At 51.7% G+C, this 26,858-nt stretch overlaps 1 protein-coding gene across 1 annotated transcript; it reads right to left on the reverse strand.

Moving 5' to 3' along the window:
* Positions 1–388: 388 nt before the first annotated feature.
* TXNDC5 (thioredoxin domain containing 5) lies at positions 389–25,919 on the reverse strand. The gene is made up of 10 exons (XM_028122904.2): positions 25,615–25,919; positions 21,429–21,578; positions 16,671–16,776; positions 12,190–12,286; positions 9,828–9,943; positions 7,822–7,908; positions 7,108–7,248; positions 3,852–3,934; positions 2,192–2,321; positions 389–634 (listed from the first exon to the last, which is right to left on the reverse strand). Exons 1-10 carry the CDS (start codon positions 25,881–25,883, stop codon positions 512–514), a joined length of 1,302 nt encoding a protein of 433 aa, XP_027978705.1. The 5' UTR covers positions 25,884–25,919; the 3' UTR covers positions 389–511.
* Between the last annotated feature and the right edge of the window lie 939 nt (positions 25,920–26,858).

A 26,858-nucleotide genomic window follows, 5' to 3' on the forward strand; every position in this document is an offset into this window, starting at 1 on the left:
GTATCTTCCAGAGGTGTGGGGTTTCTGTTTTTAGATCTGCTCCAAGCTACTAAGCAACACATTATTAAGAAGTCAGTCAGTTTTGACCTTCAGATCAGGAGTATCACTACTGCCGCCGTCCGGAGCCCGTGAGCAGCTCACAAGTGACGCTTTAGATGACGCGTCGTGCACCACAGTCACTCAGGAGCCAAAGAGTTCAGCAATTTGATTTTCCTCAGCTCTATTTTAGTCTCAAAGGAAACCACTAAGATTCCTCAAGAGAAGGGTGAAGGGGATGACAGATCGCCACGGAAAATAGTTTGTGAAGGGATCGTGAGTTACGTGTTTACTTAGAGAAACTTAGTAAAGAATCCGTAGAGAGTGTTGGCTTAAAAAACACACACACAAAGAAGATACCACAAGTTTAGTACATTCAGCTCTCTGAAAACCCACCAGGTGAGAGTCCACAACACCGGCATGATTCAGCTCCAACAGCCGGGGCTCAGGCGGCCGGGCGACGGGCCAGTGGGCCCTACAGCTCGTCCCTGGCCTGACGGAGGACGAAACGGTGCAGCGAGTCAAGGTCCCTGCCGCCGCTGTGCTCGCTGACTCTCCGCCCTCCGCGGAAGAGCAACAATGTGGGATAGCCTCGTACCTTTTAAAAAAAAAAAAAAAAAGGGAAGTATGAAGACCAGTGGTCCAGGTCACACGCAGATTGCTTCTTAAATAAAACCAGAAAAACTCCTAAAGTTGTGACCAGGAAAGTTTGTGGTTAAATTTTTAAAAGGTACAGACCATTTAAAAAGTACCAGCAAGCAAAGCCTTGGGGCTCCTCACTTTCCCATCCAAAAGTACATTCGAGATTAGTGTCAAAGGAAGGACTTGGCCCAAAAGGAGAGCTTCTGGAGCTTTTGTGTGCAGGCCATCACCTGGGGCCCCGGCGAACACGCACGTCCTGACGCAGCAGGTCCAGCTGGGGCCTAAGACTCTGCATTTCTGACAAGCCCCTGGTGACACCCAGCCACTCTGCAGGCCACTCTGCATGGCAGCAGCATCCTCGAGAACACACATTTTCCAGCTGCAACAGCTGCAATGCACTTCTTTCCTAAGACGTTAAGGAACCAAGAAAATGGCATCTTCTAGTGAGAAGTAAATGTCTATGCTACATCTGTATTTTTTTTCTCCCCTAAAGATTTTATTTATTGAGAGAACATGCACTTGCAAGCAGGGGAGGGGCACAGGGAGAGGGAGAGAGAATCTCAAGCAGGCTCCCCGCTGAGCGTGGACCACCCCCCCTGACGTGGGGCTCCATCCCACGATCCTGACATCACAACCTGAGCTGAAATCAAGAGCTGGACGCTCAACCAACTGAAGCACCCAGGCGCCCCTAAGTTTATACTCAAACGAATGAGGTAAGAAGCTCCAGAGCCTCAAAGTGCTTTAAGAAAACAACACAGGGCGCCTGGGTGGCTCAGTTGGTTAAGCGTCTGCCTTCGGCTCAGGTCATGATCCTGGAGTCCCGGGATCGAGTCCCACATCGGGCTCCCTGCTCAGCAGGGAGTCTGCTTCTCTCTCTGACCCTCTTCCCTCTCATGCTCTCTCTCATTCTCTCTCTCTCAAATAAAATCTTAAAAAAAAAACCACAAAAACAAAAACGTAAATTACAAATCTTCTAGGCACTCAGACTGTGCTGACAGCTCAGAAAGCGGAAACAGTTAAACAAAAGACCCAAGCACAGACTAGCTTGCTGGGATGGCCCTTTCAGGAGGAAGTTCAACTGCTTCCTTTATTCAACCATTGTACCTTAGAACACAGGCTTATGTCTGAAAGATAAGCCACTTAGGGGTTTGAGACAAAGGCTAAGGTCAGCTGACTGTTGAGCCAGCCAAAGAGGCTGTGGAGGTGGCACCCCATTCTGAAGCTTGGACTCTCATTACTGCCCAGACTTCTCTGCAGACAGCAAGCCCTAAAATCCCCCAGTGAAAGGTGGATCGCTAATGGGAGAAAAGCCATTCCTTTGACAGAGCATCTCTTTTGCTTTTCAAAATGAGAACAAAGCAGGAGCCTCAACGGGACACGAGGAACACTCAGTCGAGAAGACGAGGGCAGTGTGGGTCGCCGGGTGGCGCCCAGCGCGCCGGAGGACGGCTCCATGTGGGTGCGCTCCCTGCACTCGGGGCCCCCGGGAGGGTTTTCAGCCACATGTACCCACCGAGTACTTGCTGCAAATATTCCGCTCTGCAGTGCAGTCCACCTCCGCGATCTTGACCTCTGCCAGACCAGGGAATTCCTTTCTAGAGAGTTCCTCCCACGTCGGAGCCAGATTCTTACAATGACCACACCTGGGAAGAGAACAGCCACAGCGCTGTGGAAGTCCTGGGTCTCGCTCCCTCACCCACAGTCCGCTGCCCAGCCCGGCCCAGCGTCTTCTGTATGGCCTAGAAATTTATAAAACATCAAATTCTCCCCACTGGATGCCCTAACCTTTTCTCCTCCTCCATCCCAGACAAGGGATTCAAAGTCAATCCCAAGTAGACTTGTGGATAGCCTAACAGAAGCAAGCTGGTCTGGAAGCGAGTTTAGATTCCAAGACCCTTTCCAGGATGGGGTGACCGGAGCTAACTGGCCTATGAATGAATCCGATGCACCATGAGCACGAGCTGGTGGACAGGAAGCAAAACCAACTCCACACGTTTTTTTAAAAATGCTTCATTTTAGATTTGATCACTGTGGTCTCGAAGTTTCAAGACGTTAAAGCTTCCCTGAGCACCTTCCCTCTTAACCATTATTTGATCTATAAAGCTTCAAGGTTGTTTTTTTTTTTTAAATAGAAAATAACAGATTTAAAGGCATCATTGACTAGTGTTTCTATTTTTTTATTTTTAAGATTTATTTTAGAGAGCGAGCAGGGGGAGGGGCAGAGGGAGAGAGTGAGCCTGACATGGGGCTCGATCTCACGACCCTGAGATCATGACCTGAGTAGAAAGCAAGAGTCAGATGCTTAACCGACTGTGCCACGCAGGCGCCCCGTGTTTCCAGTCTTTAAGGATAAACGCTGCACAGTGCATGGGAGTCATGTGCTCACTGACTTCTCTCCGCCACCGTGGTTTCTCCTGAACACCCAGAATGGCACCAACTGAAGAAGAGCCTACACAATTGTGCCTCTTTAGAAATAGAATCTCACACTCTCCTTGAGATGCTGCTTTTCTAAGTGGATTGTTTGTGAAGACAAAGCATTCTTCCCATTTTACAGGTGAGAAAACTGAAGTTCAAAGGCAAGAAGGGCATACAGAGTGACAGCTGCGCAGGAAAGTCTCGGCACCTGCCATCCGCCCACTCCAGGCAGCCCTGGTCACGGACCGGGTGTCCTGCTGTGCCCCAGTCCCCGAGGGCCATGCGGCAGGAAGCTTCTAGTAACTGGGTAACACACAGAACGGCTCCCCCGCAGAGCTCTGCTGCGTCTCTCGACACCGTCCAAGAGACGAAGGAGCTAATAAGCTACATCATGATGTTTGTGGTTTAGTTAACCCCAAAACTCAATCTACTTAGGAAAGGACAGATACCACAAAACTGGAGTTTTATATGGCCATTCTGACTCTCCATTTTCATGTTTTCCCCAAAACAGATTCAACTTTAAAATAAACTGGCCTCATTCTCCATAAATAACTGTTTATGAATACCACCAAACCAAACTTCAACCAAGCTGAACAGAGGCGCAGACACCCCCCTTTTCTTACTTCCTACAACAGAACCTATGCGGGAATGTAGCATCTGCCCAGCACTGCGCCGAGCGCGCTGGCTAACGAGGGGGAAACGGGATCAGGGCTGGAGCACTCTGGGGCCGAGTAGTTTCTAATTAAACAGCCGCTTACCACGGAGCATAAAACTTGATGAAGGTTATTCCTTCTGCAATGCTGTCCTCGAAGTTCTTTTCCGTGAGTGCCAACACGGTGCCCTGCAGGGAAGGGAAAAGCCGGGGTTCAAATGCATCACTTAGAGCAGAGCAGGGCCATACTTTGGGGTTGCAGAAATACAAACCAATCATCTTTTTAAAAATGCTATCATGGGGGCGCCTGGTTGGCTCAGTTGGTTAAGCGACTGCCTTCGGCTCAGGTCATGATCCTGGAGTCCCAGGATCGAGCCCCACATCGGGCTCCCTGCTCACCAGGGAGTCTACTTCTCCCTCTGACCTTCCCCCCTCTCGTGTTCTCTCTCTCATTCTCTCTCTCTCTCTCAAATAAATAAAATCTTAAAAAAAAATAAAAAATGAAAAAATAAAAATAAAAATGCTATCATGCAAGGTGACACAAAAATACACAACTCGCATATCACAAGCCACACAAGAAGGGCCCGTGATTCATCACAGGCTCCCGAGGTCCTGAGCCCAGGAGCTGCTTCGAGGAGGTGGCAGGCCCCGGGCCGGCACTGCCCTCGGCCAGCCCGAGTGGGTTCAGGTGCAGCTGCTACCATCCAGGACCCTGGGCTGGGGACCCGTGGGCTCTGGGCGGCCCAGGCTCCGGCCTGCAGCTCCCAGGCTCGGAGCCTTGCACACCGACAGGAGGGGTCCAACACCCCCATGGACCGGCCCACCCACTGTGCGCGCACGCGTGCTCCTCTGCACTATCCCCCTCCCGCTCTCCCAGAGTATGGATTTGTAAAAGTTACCTTCTCTGTGTGCTGACCTCACAGCTGACAGTCGCCAAACCACAGGCAAGGATGTGTGTGTTACCTATCACAGGCTGCTTTCCATCTCTAAATTCAAAGGGAATGTGCAAACTGTTCATCTCCGCTCTGGCCGGAGGATGTCGGGGGAAGGTGCCACAGGGCGGTCTGCTCTAAAGCAATTTGTCTTGACGGTTCTTTACAGAATTATGTCCATGTGTTTCTCCAAAAAACGATCTGCGATTGTCTCATGAGAGCAAGACCGTGATGATTTATCATGTGGCTAAATGCACCAGGGCTGCTCCCCTTGAGTCTGGCATCGGGTAACGCGTGTCAGCGACCAGGAGGCGAAGCCGCCAAGGGGCCCGCTGCAGAGCCCCACCATCTTTCTTTATGCCCAGAAACATGACGCCATGCTCACTGAAAGACCTACTTCATGCTGGAAAACTGGATTATAAATAGAAACGGGTCTGTGTTTGATGAAAACCTCCACAGTATATAATTATATTCAATCTGGGATGACCTTTAAAGCCACCCTGACACACACACTCCTCTAACGTACATGGTTGCAGCTACTACAAAATCGTTTGTTTGCTTCTTAAACCAGAACTTCAACTTTGAACCAACAGCCAGGTAGTCCCCAACCTAAGAATCCCACTAAGGGACGGGCTGTGGGGGCGAGGAGGCCCATTACTGTCCCCACTCCAGGAGGATGGGGTAATGACTCTGTTTCTTCCAATTCCAAATAACTAGGGCTCAGGGAACGATGGTCCCGGCAAGTCAGGATGTGTCAAGTAAATGCCGAGGGTTCAAGGATTGCCGGGGGGGGGGTGGTGTTTGCACACATCTGCACCCTCACTGCCCCTTCCTTTGCCCACCGAGTCCTGCTGCCCCAGCTAAGAACTCTGCATGCTATGCAGTGTAGTTGTAGAAAGTGAAGGAGCAACTTGAACATTCTGTTCTGGAAATACGTTGACAAACAGGCCTTATGGTTTTTAGCTAGGCCGTCAAGCACGGTTTTCCCGAGAAGACACCATCCTCTCTCTGGCGACTGTCCTCCTCACCCATGGCTTCAGCCTTGGCCTCTCCCTCCCTAACGCTGCAGACACACCAACCCGCAGGTGTCAGCTCCAGAGCCCCGTTTACCGTCCACTGCCCCCCCCCCCGCCTGATCGCCACCACGGCCCTGAAAACCAACAACTGGAAACCTGAACTCCGCGTCTTCCGTCCCTGCCCCAGTGCTTCTCACACGTGTCCCATCGCCCACCAGGTCCGCCAGGGCTCCGGGCGTCCCCTCAGATGCCACCTTCCCCACTGCGCTCAGCAGAGCGGGGCTCCTTATGCTTCCTGCCTCCGCCCCTCCGCCCCCCGCCACAGCCTTCGTTCAGGGGTCTCCTCACCCTGCTGGCCGAATACACTGGTTTTCCAGCTCTTTCTACCAGGCATCTAAAATTCACATCTGCTCAAAACCCTCCACTGGCTCCCAATAAATACAGGGCGAAGCTCGACATCCTTGGCTGGCCGACAAAGCCCTCTGGGACCCAGCCCCTACGTCTCCTCCCCTCTGGCATCCTGCGCTGCACCCCTCGCCCTCCTCCCCCCTCTCCCCTCCAGCCGGCTGCTGGCCCTGCCCCAAACGTGCCCGGCCCATTCCTGCCCACGTGCTTCCGCTCACTCTCTCCTCCATCGGACAAGCCTGGTCTCTCCGTGCCCGCCACGTCTCTCTGGCCAATACCAATTCACCTTCCAGCTCTTTGCAACACTTCCTGCTCGTCTGTCCCCAGCCCTCTCAAACCACCGTGACCGGCCCGGCACACACCTGGGGCGCCTGCTTGTATGCGTTCTCCTCTGTCTGCCCCACCAGACTCGGCCCCCTTCACAGGCAGGAAGGTGGTCTCATTTGCTTTTGTTTCCTGGCGGCCTGGGACAGTGCCTGAAATATGCTCAATAAATGCACAAGTGAATCTGGAATGTTCCGCACTCTGAACTCAGGCCACAGAGACCGCCTGCCTCAGCAAATGAAACGCACTAGGCCAAGTTCCAGCGCGTCCATCTTCGCTGCTGCAGCTCTTCCAGGGCCCTACCCCGGGGTTCAAGTCCAACTACTGCAGCAGGTGAAGGAGAAGACCAGAAGCGGGAGTGGGGGGCCTACCCGGCAGCAGCCAATTTTCCTAGCAAATGCCCTCAAGTATAGGGATGACCGAATCAAAGGGATGAGTTTTCCAGAGCTTTCACCACCAAATGCTCTTAGGCTCGGTCTCACATCTCTTTCAGAGGAGCTTCCAGGTTGAGGCCCTACAAGTGTGTGAAAGTGGCTGAAGGAAACCTTTCACGTGGAAAAGTCAGCCGCAGCTGACCATGCGAAGTTCTCTGACGTGACCCCCAAATGTCACGTGGCCCGAAGCACGGGAGGAGAGTGCCCTCTGGGGGCCACGGCTGGCCCTCCTGACCACAGCATGCACCCACCTGGGCCATGGGCTCAGTGGCCGGCGCCGGGGCCTCTGAAGGCTGGACGGTGTCTGGGGCCTCCGGCTCGGTGCTCTGCAGCTGTGAATCCACGTATTCTCGCAGCGACTCCAAATCCCGCTTTCCTTTGTACTGGTCAATCTGTCCGAGGGAAGGGCCACACAAAAATGCCGTCAAGTTAGTACATTAGTGCTCTCAATCGCTCAGACCTCGTCCAGGACCCGCTGGCCCACGCGAGACCTCCATCGGTGTCTCTGCTGTGTTGGTGCAAATTGTGCAATGTCTGCACGCTCAGATTTACACGGGAGGACTTCGGCCTTGGTGACAGAACCGGAGCGCCTGTCTTCTGCGGGGATCTGGTCACGACGTCCGGAGCCCGCTCTGGCGCGCTGAGCAGCTGGCCGTGGGTTGGGGCCGGACGCGAGGGTGTGAGAGAGCCCCTTACTGGCAGCCAGTGTTAACCCCGCTCCAAGGCAGTTCTGGGTTATTCTAGTGCCCACTTGAGCCAACCATAAAATAGTAGGACGACTGATGGTTTTTGTCAACCACCCCAATCTTATCAAGGGAAAGACACTTTTGTCCCATTATGTATGCCTTTAAACCAGTGCCAAACAGTCCACACGGGCTCCTCGCCACATCTGTGGAAGCACCAGGCCACAGTCCACTGGGGTTTAGAGACACCCTTGCTCTCCATACCACAACCTGAAGATGTACCTTTTGTCCACCTCGGAACCACAGAAGCGTAGGATAGCCGCGAACCTGGTTTCCCGAACAGAGTTCATAGTGCTGTGTACAATCAACCTAAAAAGTAAGACCACACTCACAGTTCGTTTCTTCAGGAACCTTCCTGACACACGGATTACCGGACACTCCATACCTCACGTACCTGGTCTGCAGCACCTCTGCCAGCAAGGTGCAGCTTGGGGAGAGGCCTCCCAAAAGCCAGCCCAATAACACCTGAGCTAAGGGAGCAGGTGATGAAATGTCCTTTAAAGAAATGACATACTCAGCTCACCTAAAAACGCTGATGTTTAGGAAGCCACAGTCTACCTGAGCGGGTTAGCAGCTGGAGAAGAGGAGCCTGGCCTGACGTCTGGGGAGGGGAGGCCTGGCTGCCAGTGACCAAGGCCCATGCCAATGCCAGCCTGCATACTGACTCTCAGGCTCAAACCTGGGACGTTCTGGGATCAAGGAGGAGCAAGGAGTCAATTTCAAATAGGAGTATTTGGTATAAAGACAACTGAAAAGACGTCAAATGAAGATTATAATACGTTCTTAATTCTGTAAGCTCAATTTACCATCACCGCTTTTTAAATTTATTTCATTTAAATCTTATGAAGATTCTGCCTGTTCAACATTTTCATGAAACTGTCTATCCTAAGTCACTTCTTTTTGATTTTCTACGGTCATTAAAGTCAGCTATGTGGGACACTAAGTTGTTCTTCACCGTGTCTACAAAGTAGGATAAAAATAACACTTTCACACGTAAGACTGAAGTCAGCAGTTAAAGTATTAAACAGAAGCCTTGCATCTGGGTGGGGGGCATTACAGGGTCCAGTCTAACGGGGCCACATGCATATCCAGGGATGAGGGGCCACAGCCCGGATGGGTGGACTGTCCGCTCATGCCTGGTTCTACTAGAAACCCCTACTGACATAAACTGGAAATAAGCTCCCACAAAAATTCATAAAATAATTTAAGGATACAAGGAATTGAGAAGAGAACAAGAAAATTATGACTTCCATGAAATGTTCAATAAATAGAAAAGTGTAACATGTAGAACTAGAATATATAATTGGAAGCATTTAACAGGCAACAGTGAAAATCCATTGAACTCACAACAACTATTACAATTTACCAGGGCTTTGCTCCGTGCCAAGCATCCTACTAAGCACCTGACGTTCATCCACACCACCCACCACCAGTCAGGTCTCATCCTGATTTTGCAAAAGGGGAGTCTGGGGTGTGGCGAAGTGGCCGAAGGCTGGCTGGCCAGGTCTTCGTGGTCCCCGAGCTCACGCTCTTGACCGGGCAGAGCATCTCACTAACAGCAGTTCCTGGACACGCAGCATTACTTCTGTATACAAATCAGTCCGTTGGCAAAGTGAAAAATGAGATTTTTATAAAAGGAAACCCATGCCCGGATGTCTGGTGGGTGCCAAAGGCTGGGTGAGATTAAAAGTGTTTGATGGCCCAGGAGCTGCTCTGGATATTTCCAGAAAATCCACTTACACAGAAGTTGTTAGACACCACTTCTGGCTTCTCTCCGCAAAGTGGGGAACGCTGGAAAGACTCCCAGACAGCCGTGAAAGTTGGGGCTCACCGGGGGGGGGGCCTTCTGCAGGCCTCTGTGAGCACGGAGCTGACAGCTCTCGGGTGAGGTCAAGTGTGGATGGCCTCCAAGTCTGGCCAGTGAACATTCACAGGCTCTGCCCCGTATCTTTGCAGAAAGGGCTCTGGGGCTGCCAATTCAGAATTGGCCATCGCTTCAAAATAAACAAAGGAGCCAAAGCCGTAATTTATCTTTAGGCTGTGGAAAAGCCAGCACATTTGAAACCAGGCTGCCATCTGTGAAGGTGAAATGAATTATCAAGTGGCACACTAAATGGAATTAATAAATCAAGTTTGCGACTTTGCACACAGAATGAATAATGGGCTACTCTGCTAATTAATCCAGCCAAAGGCGGTCTATTTCCAGTTTAATAAGGGCTCTCACTTACCTTGCCAATCTTGACAGCCTCAGAATGTTCAAGGCCCAGAGCTAGCTGCTCCCAGGTTGGAGCCAGAGCTTTGCAGTGACCGCACCACGGAGCGAAGAACTTGATAAAGTGGTCGCCTTTGGTGGAGAGCCGGGCAGAGAAGGGAGAAGGAGGGTGATTGGCATCATCCCTTACTAGAGACTGAATGCAAGTATGCGATCTTTGTCCTCTTGCTAGCTTCAGTATGAGCCCTTTAGCAGGTGAAAAGTGACTCCATCGAATAAGTCTGTATCTGTGAGTTCACAGGGATCCTCAAAACAAAATCTAATCTGTCATCCCTGGAGGACAGTACAGAACCAACTCGTTATTTGAAAAACTGGCAACAAAGGGGAAGAATCAGGCAATTATCCTGTCGTATGTGAACTGGGCCAGTGGATAACCAGCTGATAAATGAGAGCAAGTTTCTCTCCTTAAAACAATGAAGAAAGGATGTTTTAATTAGAACATCAGCATCTGGCAACCCTAATAAATGAACGGATTGTGGGAAACGTGTTTAACTGCACCACGGGGACACACCTGGCAAAGTCCAGACCGGAGAACTCTATAGGCCCAATAACCCGTGTGCTCAGCCACCAGGATGCAAAGAAAAAGAGACGCTGGGGAGTGTCACTCAGACTGAGACTCAAGAGAGACGTATGTAAAAGAAAGAACAAACTGAACTGTAGGGTTACGAATGCACATCTGGGTGGTAGATGACAGAGTGAGGAGTGGTTTCCATAAAGCCAGGACACCACCTCCGTGAGGGCAGGCGGGCTGGGACCTGGACAGGAGGGGAGACTGGCTGTTCTATTCCCTGAACCAGACGTTACAGAGCGACCACTCCATCACAATTCACTAAGCTCTATGTTTATTTTCTGTATCTGTGTTTTATTTGACAATAAAACAGAAGGTTTTAGAACCTGAGTAACACTCCCTTGGCTAGAAGAAAAAAAAAAAAAAACAAACCCACACAACATCATTACTTGGATATTGAAGATTTTTTTCTAGGCTGTTTTACCTTGACCAGCCAAAGGCCGAAAATATGTCAGGCTGAGACCAGACCAAAATCAGGCTGTGCCTCAGGAGGGAACAAACCAACGGGCACCAAAACGTGACCTATGCTCACAGAAGGACACTGCCACGCCACATGCTCGTGGCAGTGCTTTATCACCACAGCAAGGACACGTTTAAGGGAAATGGTGAAAAACTTGATTCAAAAATTAGCAACTGACCTGCGAGCCTGTTTCTCCAGACAGGTACGGCACTAACCCTGTGCTGGGAGGTGGGGAAGGGATGTCCGGGAAGGAACCTACTAGAGCATCAGGGGCAGCTGTGAGGGCAGGAAGCCACTGTCGCTTTCTGAGGACAGATCCTCGTGCGAGCAGCCCAAGGTGGTGCCTCTACAGTTCTGCCTTTCAGGCATGACTTGCTTAGGGAGGGACCCAACTGGGCTCGTGGGAACTAAAGTGAATCCCCTGTTGGGGAAAACACCCTGAAATCCCACCGTCAGCGCCCTGGTCCAAATAACAACCTTTAGCACACAGGGAAAATAGCTGAAGGCATCACAGTAAAGTTCTCTTAGACCTTAAGTGTGGTGGGGTTTCGACTCACAGCGGGCATGAAGTTACAAGGCTAGGCACAATTTTAAGCCCTTTTCACGATGCTTCCAACCTAGTCTTTTGCGACGATTTCTCTCCATGGCAGCATTTGAGAATGGAGATCAGCAAGGAAGCTGAATTTGCTTTCAAGTCATTCGATGCTGAGCCAAATGTGCGAATAAAGGACTTATGTGTCATTTATATTGGAGACTGTGTATAGATCATTTTGATATTTAGGAGACTATTTTCAAAAAAGATGTGATACAGAAAAACATTTTAAGTGTAAAGAACACCTACTCTGACTCGCAAGTTATAATGGTCATGCTAAATTCTGGTTTAAACAAGAGAAACTTCTGTTTCTGCCTCAGGTCAGTAAGTGTATGATTCACATTAATATAAATAAACCCTTTCATATCCAAGGATGCACTGTCCAGCCAGTGTACAAATTAAGTGTGCCCGTTCATGATCTGTGAGCTTTGCACAACTTAAGGCTTCGGCTAGCATTACGACTGGCATTTCCAGAAGGACAGAGATGAAAGGAGAAATCCTTTCCAAGAGGAAGAGCACTGCACAAGGATGTTCACGGGTCTCGAAAAGAGAAACCATGACTCAGTGCCACAGAGGTCATCCAGGAGCCCTTGAGTGCCAAGAAGGGAAAGCCCAGCAAATCGAGGAGTGACGAATGGTTGGTGGTTCTGAGAGGTGTGTATCCCACTGGGAACAGCTGTGAGATGCACGCAACATACCTTGTGCAACGTGCAGCTCAAAGTTGGTCGCTGAGAGCTCATACAGTCCCTGCTTGCGCTCAGGGGCTCTGGGTGGCTCTGCTTCAGGCTCTGGTATCTAGTGGAGAGAAACACAACAAGAGTCATTGGGTCTATATGTGAAGGCAGAGTGAAATCCATTGAGGAGGGGACCTGTGTCTGTCCAGAACCTTCTACAGATCTCCTCCCTCATCTGGCTGCATCAGACCTTTGTGGGATGCTGCTGTGTTGAGGGAACACAAGGCAGGAATCAACTCTCTGGACCCTTGGGCGGGAAGCCCCTCGTCAGCCTCACCCTAGGACTGGCACTCAAGGCTGCCAGTGACAGCTGTCCCCACCCCAACCTGCCTCTGCTGCCCCCAAACCCCAGAACAGAGCAGGCAAACCGAAAGGACAGGCCCACGCCACACGGGCATGCTGCCCTGTTGTCCGCAGTGGGACCTCTCACTCCACGTGGGGCTCAGGATGAAATCCCTGGCGGACTGGCTCTGAAGGACGCAGCACCTCCAGGTGCAAAGGCAGCAGAATGGACGGGGCGGAGGAGAGACCATCAGAGAACGGAGGCCTGGCCCTGCTCCGTGCACACAGCTGGTGATAAAGACCGTGAAGGGCTGGTAAAGAGACAGAGGGGGCAGGGAGGACAAGGCAGGGACCGACAGGTGGCAGCGAGAGAAGCACGGGGCTGCGCTAACTCACAGCACGGAGTCTGGGACAGAAACACACAACGTGGGAGCGAGAAGTGGCTTTTTAAAGGATGCTTCTGCCAGTATCCGAGCGGGTACCGTTGTGTGCAGCTGGACAGGTACCACAGTACACGTGACTCTCGATCTCTCAGTTCCACAGTGGTGGCCTCCAGCCAAAGTGACCAGAGGTGACAAAAAGATCACAGAATCACCATTCTGCTACAGACACATGGATGTACGTTACTCAATTTTTATCTGGCAGCTCATATTTCTTTTAAAAAGAATACTGGGGCGCCTGGGTGGCTCAGTGAGTTAAGTGGCTGCCTTCGGCTCAGGTCATGATCTCAGGGTCCTGGGATTGAGCCCCACATCGGGCTCCTTGCTCAGTGGGAAGCCCGCTTCTCACTCTCCTCCCCACTCGTGCTCTCTCTCTCTCTCAAATAAATAAAATCTTAAAAAAAAAAAGACAAAGAATATCCCAATTAAGTCATTAAAAGTCTAAAAGCGCCGACAGCTCAAAGCTGTGCAGAGCTGTAATCAGCACCACAGAGGCGTCCGCACGGCTGCGGGCCTGTTGACTTTCAGAGTGCTCACTGAGCACCCACCCGAAAAGACGCCCGACAGAATGGTGGCAAGGTGCACAGTCAGTGAGCTCCCAGAAGCTGAGACACTCTATGTCACCCTTTATAAGATGTTCAAAGGGCTTTCAGTACTTTTCAGTGTTAACATGCTCATGTACGGCACTGTCACTTCCTGGGTCCCGTGGCGTGCACCAGGGCAGTGCCCCCCGCCGTGGCAACAACACGGTACAATACAGACTTGGGCACACGCAGGCACACGCGGGCACAGACACAGCACTCTCTCCCCTGCTGCTGACAACGTGAGCGCACAGTCTTAAGAAAGTGTTCAGGCAACAACATTAATCAGCAGCCATAATTGTAGTCGGACCTTTTTTTTTTTTTTTTTTTTTTTTTTTTTGCCTTTTGCCTTGTAATTTCATGTCCGGTAATAGATTCTAAAAACATCACTCAAAAGTAGAAAAAAAAAGTCTTTTACAAAGATTAACATGTTCCTTACGCATTTCTGATATCTAGGTTATAAATAACCTAAATGTTCATTGACAGAGAAAAGTTGAATTATGGCAAATCCACATGACAATATAAAATATGATCAATATAAAGATGTAACTATATAAAAATATCACTCGTGAAAAGAACCATGTTTATGTGATTATAACTGTTTAAGAAAAAATAATACAGAAGCAAATAAGGAAATCTAAAAGTTGGAAGTAGGGGCACCTGGGTGGCTCAGATGGTTGAGCATCTGCCTCCGGCTCAGGTCATGATCCCAGGGTCCTGGGATCGAGCCCCGCATCGGGCTCCTGGCTCAGTGGGGAGTCTGCTTCTCCCTCTCCCACTGCCTCTCCCCCTGCTCATGCTCTCTCTCTCTCTATTTCTGTGTCTCAAGTGAATAAATAAAATCTTAAAAAAAAATAAAAGTTGGAAGTAGCGGGTTTCTTTTCTTTGAGTTTCTTTAATACTGCCACAACACAGTGAGGGGGCAGGGGTATCTAAATTTATCCTGTTTCAATATGCAAGCGTATACATCAAGTTACTTAGATATAAATACAGATAAAGAACTTTTTAAAAAGTTTTCACATACAATAAAAGCAAGTTTAAATTGGAAAGAATTTCCGGTTTGCAATATCAGGTCTAAGTGTTTGAACTTTCCTATGATCAATCACTGTTTCCGGCAATTATGGGAGGTCTCTACTGCTGACACATGGGTCCCACGCAGCCACGCCCCTTCTACCTGGAGGGGACACAACCCTTCCCCTCAGCTCTTCCCAGCCTGTGCTGGGGCTGTCACTGACCGAAAGGGGAGCTTGGGCCACCAGATGAAGTCCTTCTGCCGTCCTGATACTGGCTACTAGTTTCTCAAATAAAGTCATCACAGAAGACTGGCTTTTTGGTGGAAAAAAAATATTGGCAAAAAAATAAATACCTTGAAAGGTTTCTTTGAGACTATTAGCCCCTCTTTAAAACTGGCTTCCTCCAATCAGAGAACATTTGCACAGAGGAAACAATCTGAAGTTTAAATCTATATGAAAGTCCCACCTGCTCATGTAACTCTCTTGCCGTGACAAAGATGCAAATTGACTCTCTGAGAGGTTTGTGGTTTTCCCTGTTACCTAAAATTAGATAAGTCTCTCTCCACACTCATTCAGTACCATGCAATTACAGACTTTGTAAAACAGGAGGGAAAACAGCACCCGAGTAGCAGTTGGGTTTCTGATGAACCGTGACATCTACACAAAATGGGGGGGGGGGCAAAGGACCACAGAGTCACCCTGGGAAGTGACTCCGATAGCAGCAGAGCCCCCCAGAGCCTGCTGGAACCACACACGGGCACGGACCACCTTCAAGGCAGTGAGCCCCTGCCTCGCACAATAAAGCAGTCTTACTGAACTGTCTCACTGAAGTTACACTGAGAGTCATCAGATGCTCTTATTATTTCATCAGACTCATGCAGCACAGGACACTGGCCATCTTTCCAAACCCTCACCAACACACGGCCACGAACTGTCAAATCCAACCCAGCCTCCATGGGCCTGCATACTCTGCGTGAAGCAGAATGTACTACACAGGGAGGGATGGATGAATGGTTTATGACCATAATGACTTGTAACAAAACGAAGACTCCCAACACCAATTGGAGGCGGGGGGGGGGTAGTAATAAAATTTTCTTGGTAACCTTCTACACACAGCCACGTCTTTACATAATATTTCAGAAATCCTAACTCCCCACAATTTCCTGACATTGTTACCCTCAGTGCAGGGAGGGCCACGGAGACTCTGAGAGTGCAAAGGGTATTTATTCGATGACATTATCGGCAAAGCCAGTGAGCACCTCAGGGACTGAGAGTCCAGAGGGAAAGGAGGCGGTCACCCTGCAGTACAGCCGGTGGTGGCCAGAGAGGGCCGAGGCTGGCCTGGACGGGAGGTTCGGGCTTAAGCCTGCTCCTGGCCCCACGTCAACCTGTGACGCTAAAGAATCCGTGTCAACTGTACACATGTGGGAGCGGCACAGAGGCTGCTGTTAACGCAGCGTACGTATGAGACGCGCACTGCAGTAGTCACAAACGACAGTCTCCGAGGGCTGACTCTGCCACCACACAAGGGCCAGGAAGGCCAGCAAGACAGCACTGGCAAGGTCGGCAAGGTCGGCAAGGCGGGGAGAGCCGCTGAAGTCGGGGAGCAGCACAAGGGACGGTCTTCATTACCGTCCTCCTCGTTCAAGAGCCACTCACCAACCTTCTTTCTACTTTTGTGCATCTTTGAATATTTCCATAATAAAAAGCCTTGTAAAAGTTCATCTTTTTCCACTGAGGTACACAGAGCAGTGGAAACAGAGAGCAAAAGTAGACGGGGTGGTTGCGGGGGGCTGGTGTTCAGTGGGGACAGGGTTTCAGTTCTACAAGATGGAGGGAGTCCTGGGGATGGCTGCTCAGCAGGGTGAACGCACTTAAAGCCACTGAATTTGTAGGCTTAAAAATGGCTAAGATGGTAACTTTTGTATCATATGTATTTTACCACAATAAACAAAAATTGGGAAGGGAAAAAAGTTCATTTTTACTTACAAGTGTCAATTAGTTCTAAAGGCTATAAAGCTGCTTTGAAATGGGAGCCTTAATTTTTCCCCTGGACTGGCCTCTTCATCGCCCCCCAAGTGTCGGAAGGGAGAGAGGGTGGAAGGCAGGGAGGCGTCCCGAGCACTCACCGCAGGCTCCTCATTCAGCGTCTGCAGCATCCAGTTTTCCAGCGCCTGGAAGTCCCGAGGCCCCTGGTACTTCACAGCTTCTTGGCCAGGCTTGAAAAACTTCAAGCTGAAAGGGCGAAAAAGGACAAGACAGAGCAGATTTTTCAACCCGTCAGAGGGCTCCGCGTAGACGGCGCTGTCCCGTCGGGATGCGGTCAGTGGGCCTCAGCCTGGCACAGACTTGCCACTCTCTGCTAGAACTTGGAGAAAAAGGGAAATAAAGTCCTAGGAGAACACATATCCACTGAATCCCACACTTTTAAAAAGTTTCTTCATCTACTCAAGAAAAATAAGACTGAGCGGAACACATCAAGCCTACGAGGCTGTGAACGAAACCCCAAGTGCATTTGGGTGACAGGCCTTTCAAGCTTCTCCCTGCTGGATGTTTGTCACCCCTCCTAGGCTTTAGTAGTTCTTACGTTCCGCATTTGTTAAAAACAAAAACAAAACTGTACTAGAAATAGCACTGTTGGGCAATTAATGTATTCCCAGGCGACCCTGTTGGCTCTTCGACTCTTGTAAAGCATGAATGTCCAGGTTCTGTGAGAATTCACGTTTCCAGCTATGAGAACAGCCTTGACATCAGTTGGTATGGTCTATGCACTTCCCCACAGAGAAGGAATCTTCTTTTTCTACATATATAGCCTCTGAAGGTATCTGCGGATAGGATGCGTAGCACTTCCTTTAGTGGGTGAGCAAAAGACATTGCCAGAGGCCAATATCACCCCACTGGTAATGGAAAAACATGCTCTAGAGAAAACTGAATAGAAGGTGTCAAGGATGGAGGGGATTATGTAGCTACTGACAGAAGAAACAAAACACAGACGAGCATTTTTTGGCCAGCTATGCATCCATATTGCCCCTCCACTTCTGTGGCACGTGCGTGGACTTCGGCAGTGGATGCTCGGTGTGCAGGAGCCGAGTGTCAAAAGTCGAGATATGCAGAGATCAGGTCTGTGGGTTTGAGGAGCGAAGTCCCCAACGGCCTTAAAATGAAGGTTCATAGCTGTACGGGAAAACCAGCATGTTGGCTGGAACAAATCACCACAGGCTTACAGGCCTCAGCCACCCTGAGATTCTGTGACAGACTTAGGGGACATCTCTGATGGGCCTCTGGTGAAGAACAGAGGCCCTGCTTCCTCATAGCTTTTACCTTTCCAAGCCTAACAAAAAGCCAAACTAACCAGTCTGACTAGTATATACGTTACTTCATGAACTTTAACACTTTGAGTTGACTCCAAAGTATGATCTCACAATTATGAATGCCCGCACCCACCCCTGGGACCTCAGGAAGCTCTGGAAACGAGTGATGCCCACAGAGAACTAGAAGATGCTGCATGCACTCATCCGCTACCCGCCCCCCCGCCGTCTCTCTTCCAGTGGGCGCCTCCCCCACCACGGCTCCTCAGAGTGGAAAAGGCGTGGATCCTCAAAATACTAGGAAGGACCAGCACTATCAAACTCATTCCCCATTTCTTTGCTAACATTTAAATGCAGTGAAACCTAACCTGTGACTTTTTCTGATCTGGTGTGTAGTGAGCAACACACAAATAAACAATTTTTTAAAAATCTCTTCTTGTTGGATTGGAAATCTTTCCAGCCTGTCCAACCCTGAGGTGCTTCCTTAAGTTCACAGAGCCTAGGGATAGAATTTGGGCTTCCTTCACAGGCCTTCTAGCCTGGCTGGGGCATCTGGCCCCAATCCTCACTGTGGGTGGGCTGAAGGAGGTGATGGGGAGACGGCCACAGGGTACAAGCCCAAAGGACAGCCCCAAACTTCCACATGGGCATTTGCTTCTCCCGGTGATCTGTTTCTCTTTCAAGGAGAAAATCTCCAGTGTGGGTCACTCTGGAAACCTGTGATCAAGGTCCTAGCACTACAGAGGAGATGGTGTTACGGGCTGACTTGTGGTCCCCCAGAGCAGATGTGTTGAAGTCCCAGCCTCCTGTCCCTCCGGGTGCAGTCTTATTTGGAAATAGGATCTTTACAGATGTCAGCAAGTGACAATGAGGCATATTAGGGGGGGCCCTAAGCCAGTATGGCTGGGGTCCTTATAAAAAGGGGGAAATTTGGAGGGAGAGAGAGACACGCACTGAGGAGGAAGGCCTTGTGAGGACGGAGGATTGGGTGCAGCCGCCAGCAGACACTAGGGAGAGGCAAGAAGGGATTCCCTCTGGGTGTCAGAGGGGCCGTGGCCCTGAGGATGCCTTGAAGCTGGGCTGCTGGCCTCCCGGACCGTGAGACGATAAATTTCCGTTCTCTTCAGCCACCTGGTGTGGCGCTTGTCGGCAGCCGTAGCAAACCCCCTCCGGCCCTGCCCGGCTCACAGTTTCCCCAGAGGATGCAGACTCCTTACCAGCTCAACAGCATGACCTCCCAACACTTTTCGAAGCACACTGAACCATCCCTGGGAGCATGGGAACCCAAACCCCCTCCCCGTGCCATCCTTTCTTTCAGTTAAAGGTGCCAGGGTTGGGAGGGCTAAAGGTGACTGCATGGGGGCGGGGGTGGGGGGTGGGGGGGGGCACAGTGTCAGAGGAAGCAGACACCCACAGGTCAACGCCCACAGGTCAACACCCAAATGCCCTATTGGGGCACACCCTGCCTCCTGCATTCGAGGAGAAAAACCTGCCCTCGGGCACTTGGGCAGGGCTGTGAGGGACGCAGAGGTTCCTTCCCAAACAACATGTTCAGTGTAGTATGAGCTCACTTCCAGATCTTCTTAAGGACACAAAACCAGTGCATGGTGTTCTTGGAGAGACCGTATCTTCTAAATCAGGACACATGATCCAATGTGGCTCTTTTAAAATCTGTGACTAACAGGGCGCCTGGGGGGCTCAGTCAGCGAAGCATCCCACCCTTGATTTCGGCTCCGGTCACGATGTCAGGGTCGTGAGATAGAGTCCCGTGGCCGGCTCGGTGCTCAGCACAGAGTCTGTCTGCTTGTCCCTCTCCTCTGCTCCTCCCTCTACTCGCTCGCTCGCTAGCTCTCCAAGAAATGAATAAATAAAATCTTTAACACCTGTGGATAACATCTATGGGGTAACTGATGTTGCAGCCAGACAGCTCCTACGACCAGGTCCAGGTGGACCCTCTAGTGCCCCCTCTGACACCTCCTAACACTTGCCCTTCTCAGCCTATCACGAGTCCGGTGTCACTTCCCAGGGGTGTGGCTGGGGGTGGACGGCCACATGGCCACACACAGCTGCCTGTCGAAGAGTGGACACCACAGCCAACCATCTCGGTTGCCCTTGCACCTTGAAAGCAACAGGCTCTCAACAGGTAAACCTCTATCCCCTCACCCGCTCCCACTACTCACGGATGGCTTCTTCGCAACGCTCTTTGTCTAAGCCGAGTTTCCTTTAAAGACGATGCCTCTAGGGCAGGTACACATGGTAGGAAATTTTCTCTCTACTGATCTGATCTGGATGATGGCACTAGATTAGTGGCAGTCACCAAAGACCAAGAATTCCAGTGTCCTTTAAGACAATGCCAAATTTCCAAATGTCAGGGAAACCTTAACATTTATTGGGTATGCTCAGATCAGTGTTTGCAAACATGTTATTTCACGTATCATGAAGTCACGTATCCAACATCCTACCTTAGACTCAGAGGTTAAACCGTGTGGCCAGGGCTGCATGATAAGTAAATGGTAGAGCTGGGAATCAGACGTGGCTTCTAGGTTCCAGCCCAGAGTTCCTTCCCCTTTTCCATGCTGCCTCTTGCGTTTGAAGACAGGCCCAGGTTTTATAAGAATTTACTTCATTCATCAATTTGAACAAAAAGTTTGGGAGTGGCAGTGGCCAACCCCTGCCCCTCACCCCCCCCCCCCCCACCCGGCCAATCCTTTGGGAAACAGCATCTGCTCTTTTTTGGAGAAGGGCCCTTCATTTGAACGCTTGCCATGTGGTCTGAGTGGGGCTGCCGCCTTCCTGCGATATCCTGCCTCTCTGGCCACAAGGGCTGTTTCTGGAATGAATCCTCCATCCAAGCAGGGCCAGTCAGTGGGGAGCCCAAGCCCAGCATGACAGCAGAGAGATGCAGAGCTGGAGAGGTCAGTCACCTTAAGGGAAGTGCAGTAAAGACAGGCCCCCAAACCCTGCGAGCGGAGTCTCAGAGCTTCTTCCATGGCCTTCTAAATTAATCCCCTCTTTTGCTACTTAAGCCAGTTTCAATTCCTATCTCTTAAAACTAAAAAAATTGAACTGTCAAGGGAGTAAGAAGCATCGCTTGTCAGAATTTCTGGATTCCAGTTTGTCACCTTTCTTGCCAACAGAAACAGCCCTTGTGCTCGCCGCGTGGGAAATTGCTCCAGGAAGGATGCTGAAGAATAACAGAGCGACCAAAAACTCAAAACTGATGAGCTATGCTCATCGCGTCCAGGTTCTTGTGAGCATCACGCCTGACAGGACGCCACGGAGACCGCCATTCTTGTCACACAAACACATTCTCTTATAAATAGGAAAACCCACCACTGGCTAATGAAAGGCTATTTCCAAACAAAGCACAAGGAAGCATCTGATAGAGACAAGACCCAGCGTTAAAGGCGCTCTTTCCCTAACAGGGACGGCCTGCTTAAATTTATCATCTCCTCACTCCTCACAACTACCAAACAAGTTACCACAAGCTCGGCATGAACCTCCTCTGGCCGAGCGCAGCTGACAAACGGCTGCGGGAAGCTCGGGGAGAGGCGGGAGACAAGGGCCCTTCCCACTTACGTGGGGTATCCTCGAACCCCCTGCGCAGAGCACACGTCGGAGTCGGCTGTGCAGTCCACTTTGGCCACGTAGACCTTGGCATCCTCCATGCTGTTGTACTTGTCTCCCAGGTCGTTCCAGGTAGGCTGTAGTCGCTGGCAGTGTCCGCACCTGGAACAGGGGGTGGGGACCGGTCAGGGCGCGCCCGACCCACCTCTTCAGCCCCTTCCAGACCCGGACGGCGGGGGAACCTCTCTGATCCCACAGGGAAGGACGGCTCACCATCCCCACCCAAGTCACAACCTCACTCCCCTGCCTCAGACGCTCCAGGGAGCCCCTGCATTGTTCTCAGCAGGAAACTGAAACTCAGCAAGATGCTGTGCCCACCATCCGCCTGGCTCTGGCCCCGGCTGCCCTCCCATCTGCGCTCCATACACCTGCACCCTCCTGCCCTGGCAGTCGGGTCCGGAGCCAAATGCAACCACCTGTGGTTTTCTGGAAGGGCCACAGGGTGGCTTGCCCCCCTGCCCCCCGGGGATCAGTACCCGCTCAGACACTCCCTAGACCCAGCTGGCAAATTCCTGTTTGCCCTTCAGGTTTAGTCTGGGTGTCACTTCCTCCAAGAAGTCAGCTCTGACTCCCCAAGCTGTTTGGTGCCCTTCTCTACTTCTTCTGGAAAGCTCCCTGGCTCCCCCCTCTTCTGCAGTAATGTCACCCTGCTCACCATGATCGCTCTTTTTTAGTCAGGACTCTACTAAATAACTAAGTATGTGCAAATGCAAGGCGACCTCAAATTTCATTCACTTCTACATTTTCTCTAATGAGAAGCTTTACTTAGAAAAGTCTATGGCGGGCGCCTGGGTGGCTCAGTCATGAAGCAACTGCCTGCGGCTCAGGTCATGATTCCGGGGTCCTGAGATGGAGCCCCGCATCGGGCTCCCTGCTCCGCGGGAAGCCTGCTTCTCCCTCTCCTTCTGCTGCTCCCCCTGCTTGTGTTCCCTCTCTCGCTGTGTCTGTCAAATAAATAAATAAAATCTTAAAAAAAAAAAGTCTATGGCTTCCCAAACTTAATTTGATGTCACTAAGTGTACTGACTGTATGAATTTAACAGTACATTTTTAAATCACCTACTTAAAATAATACATTAACTTAGAATTCTTGCTTCTTGCTACTCTTCCCATTTCTTGACAGCATCAGCATCTCTCCCATCACTAAATCACTTTTTCGGTCCTATCACTGATCATCTTTAATTATCAGCCATCCGCAATGCCCTATTTGAAGTCTGTATGAGCCAGCACTGGAGACTTTGTCTCAAGCTTCAAGTACGGTCACACAGAATTATGGCACATGGAGGGTTTTTCTTTTTCTTTTTTTCTTTTTTTGCTTGTTTGTTTTCATTCACCTGGTTTGTATTTATGATGTCTACAAAGTAACAAAGTAGCTATATTGCTTTTCAAAGTGGTCTTTAAAATGCTTGCTTCTAAGAACACCCAACACTTGGGCGCCTGGGTGGCTCAGTTGGTTAAGCAACTGCCTTCGGCTCAGGTCATGATCCTGGAGTCCTGGGATCGAGTCCCGCATCGGGCTCCCTGCTCAGCAGGGAGTCTGCTTCTCCCTCTGACCCTCTTCCCTCTCATGCTCTCTCTCATTCTCTCTCTCTCAAATAGATAAATAAAATCTTTAAAAAAAAAAAAGAACACCCAACACTTAAAATTGTCAGTCTGGACTCAGAGTAACTTCTCAACAAAATCAGTGTTAAATTTCTTTGCCTCTTTTCTCTTCTGACAGTGGACGTCTGTAATCGGCACTGAAAGGCAGCACTGGACAAGTTTGCTTCACGCTTCTGCGGGTCCCCGTGCACCACTTCATGGGCAGCCAGGAGAGTGCCTGCTTTATAAGAAACTCGAATACAGGATGATTCCCTCTTTCCTGAAGACAACTGTGAGGGAAAAGTAGTACTATATGTAAGTTATACTGTTACATATTCAGTTATATAATTTAAAAGGTGCAAGGACCATGAAGACCAGCACTGTTCTTCTTTAGAGCTGTATTCCCAGTACCTAGCACATGCTTGGCAGGGACTCAGTTTGGCAATTTCTTAGTGCTGGTTTGATCCACAAGTGCCATGTAGTCAGAGCTTCTGGTTTGGGACCCCTGTGGTTATAGTATGAACCTCTGAGACAGTAGCTGAATTCATTTGGTGGCCATGTAATAGAGCAAAGCCTCTGGTCCTACCAAGGAGGTGGCCCCAGCCTTGACCTCATCGTCACCAGATTCAGTGTGACCTGCAACTGGCCAGACAGAAGCTGTGGCCTGATGTTAGCAGAAAATCCACAGCAGTAGGACAACTTTACATCTACCAAGTTCAGAGCAAAAATATACAGGGCAGTATTTTTGTTACATGCCACCCCTGCCCCCAAGTCACATGTGGGCTTCCAATATTCCAGAGACGGAAACTGGAAAGAGAGCCCACAGCATATTCTATCTGAGCTCCAATCTGTTCTTAAATGCCATCAGAGAAACCCACACACCTCTATTTCAGTATTTTGTAGTAGAGTATTAAGAAGCAAACAAAAACTTTAAAAGTAACTTTTCTAGGAACATCCATCTAAAAAGGAATTTACTTAATACCAAGTGCCCAGATTTGCCAGTCTTGTCCCTCACTCAGTCTAGGACTAGCTGGTACTACAGAGACTCCAAAATTAAAACTCCATTGGCTTTGCATGGACTTTAGGTATCTACAGCTCAGTTTTTCTTCAAAAAATAAAGAAGAAAAAAGCCATGGACTTATTCCACTGAAATAGGCTCCAATTAAGTAGTGTATTTAATTGGAATAGTTACTTGAGAATATCCCTTCACAGAATAACTATTAATAATGAACCATTATTTTATGCTACAAAGTATTTCTAGACCACTGGTAGCTCTAAAACTTCAAGTCCCTCTGGTTCTTGGGAAGTTGAAACACAATGAACCCCAGAGATACACTGTTAATAATGATAACTCTGACCCAGACCTGCCCCCACAAAGATAACTCCAAACGAACTGAAATACAGTAACAGCCTCAATATGGAAAGAGAAAGAAAAAAGTTTCCTCCAACTTCCGCCCGCACATTTTCTGAATAAGCCGTTTTTCTTGGGCATCTTCTCTCTCTTCCGTCCTACATCCCTTTCCCACATCTCCATGAGCCTCTCTCCCGCTCTGGGGAAGAATGCCAAATGCTGCAATAAGCCTGCAAATTGCCTTGTGCCCTAGAACTGGCCTTCTGCTCTGCCCCACGAGAACCGCCCTTCACCGGGGCATCTAGGTCGTGGAAGGAAAGCACTGCTTGTGTTTATGTGAACGTCAGGAAGTCCTTTCGGTTGGACAACTCCCAGGGAAGGGGGCTCTGGTGCTGGCACGGAGGCCCACACCGACGCCTCCACCGGAGAACCAAGGCGGGAGGGACCGTCTGTTCAGCTTACACTTACCAGAAAACCAGGCCCCAAGAGACCAGAGGGGTGGAGGTGCCGGAGGGCAGCCTCGAGTGGAGGGGCCCGAGAGCACACCTCCCCGTCCATACGGAGTTGCCTAGGGGTCCCCAGCATTTGCACTACTCTCGGGTTCCCGGGGTAGTACAGGAACCCCCCTCTGCCTGGGCCACCCCTTCCCACCGAGTGAACACAAAAAGTGGGTTATCCCACCTTTGCGAGTTCCCACTTTTTTAACTAATCCCCCGTGCAGGGGATCTGCCCTGCAGCGAGTGCACGGAATCAGACCTCCGAGCGTTCCCGGCCGGACCCCGGTGGCCGGCGGCCACTGCACGTGGCCCACAAGTCCCGGCCGCACCAGCAGGCCGCCGCCTCCGGCCGGCGCAGGAAGTTTGGGGAGGTGGAAGGGGCTGGGGACCAGCGGGGTGGCCCCCACTGGGCGACGCCGCCACCCGCCCCCCCCCCCCGGTCCGGGGATTCGGGGGCGGGGGGACCGGGAGCTGGGGGCGGGACGGCCTTTTCCCGGCTGTCCCCTCGGGGCCCGCCCCCTCCTGCACCGCCCCGGCCGCCCTGCGCCACGTCAGCCGCGAGCGCCCACGCCCCCGGCCCGAGCCCGCGCCCACCCCGCGCCCCGGCCCTGCGTCCCCCGGCCCGCCGCGGCGCCCCCCAGTCCGGGCCGGTCCGGCCGCCCCCGGCGCGCAGGGTGCGGGGCCCCGAGGAGCGCGGCGCGGCCAGTTACCAGGGCGCGAAGAACATGACGAAGTGCGCGGCGCTCTGGATCCCGTGCGTGAACATGTCGGCCGTGTACAGGTGCTTGGCGTGTGGGTCCTGCCCGTCCCCGCCGTCGGCCGCGGGGGGCCCGTCCGCCGCCGCCGCCCCCGGCTCCTGGGCCCAGGCGCCCCCGCGGCCGCCGCCGCCGCCATCGCCCAGCAGCAGGAGCAGCGGCAGCGCGGCCAGGGCCAGCGGCCGGGGCAAAGGCGGGAGTAGGCGTCCGGGGCGCGCGGGCATCACGGCGGGGCTGGCGCGCTCTCGCCGCGGCGGCCGGTCCCCCTCGGCGGCGCCCGCCCGCTGTCGCCCGCCCGCTGTCGCCCGCCCCGCGCGCCGCCCCGCGCACCGCCCCGCGCACCGCCCCGCGCGCCGCCCCGCGGAGGCCGCGCCCCTTCCTCGCCCCGCCCCGCGCCCGGCGCGCGCCCGCTGCCCGGCGGAGACCCAGTCGGCGCGCGCCCGCTGCGCCCGGCTGCCTAGGGGGCGCGGGGAAGGGTGAGTGGTCCCAGCCGCCAGCACAACCCCAGGGCCCGCTTAGCCCGGAGGAGGGTGACCGGTGGAGGGCCGGAGAGGCCAGGACGGGAATGCCGGCGTCGGTTAAGCTCAGCCACACACACAAAGACCTCGGGGATTTCGGGCGAAAGGAAAAAAGAGCTGCCGTCAGCGGAATGGAAGCGTTTGAGCAAAAGCGGGTGGGGTTTGCACCTGAATGAGTCAAATGCTTGGCCGGACCTCAACTCTGATTCTGGGCCTGTGCTCAGAGATGTGATGAAACCCTCTTTCCAAGTGAAACCTGGCCTGTTATCCCCGGCCTGCCTTCACTTGGGGGTGAAAAGGAGTGAAGGTCCAAGTGGCCTCTTTCCAAACAAGTCCTGTGGGGCTCATGCTCCAGACACCGGCTGGTGTCCTCCTGCGCACCCCCTGCATTAAGGTAATAAAGACGAGTGAGGACGCCCCTACTCTGGCTGCCCGTGCCCCCGCCTTGTGGAATGATTGAGAGGTAGCCCCTGGGCTTGGGCACCTCACCGTTCACACCTGGCTGCCCCCCCCCCCCTCCCCGGCCTTGTGGAATGACTGAGAGCCCCGCCCCCCCGGCTTGCGGAATGACTGAGAGCCCCGCCCCCCCGGCTTGTGGAATGACTGAGAGCCCCGCCCCCCCGGCTTGTGGAATGACTGAGAGCCCCGCCCCTCCGGCTTGTGGAATGACTGAGAGCCCCG

This window comes from Eumetopias jubatus, unplaced genomic scaffold, assembly GCF_037043125.1.
Source record: "Eumetopias jubatus isolate StellerSeaLion01/CBP00866 unplaced genomic scaffold, mEumJub1_p1.0 scaffold_6, whole genome shotgun sequence".
NCBI lineage: Eukaryota > Metazoa > Chordata > Mammalia > Carnivora > Otariidae > Eumetopias > Eumetopias jubatus.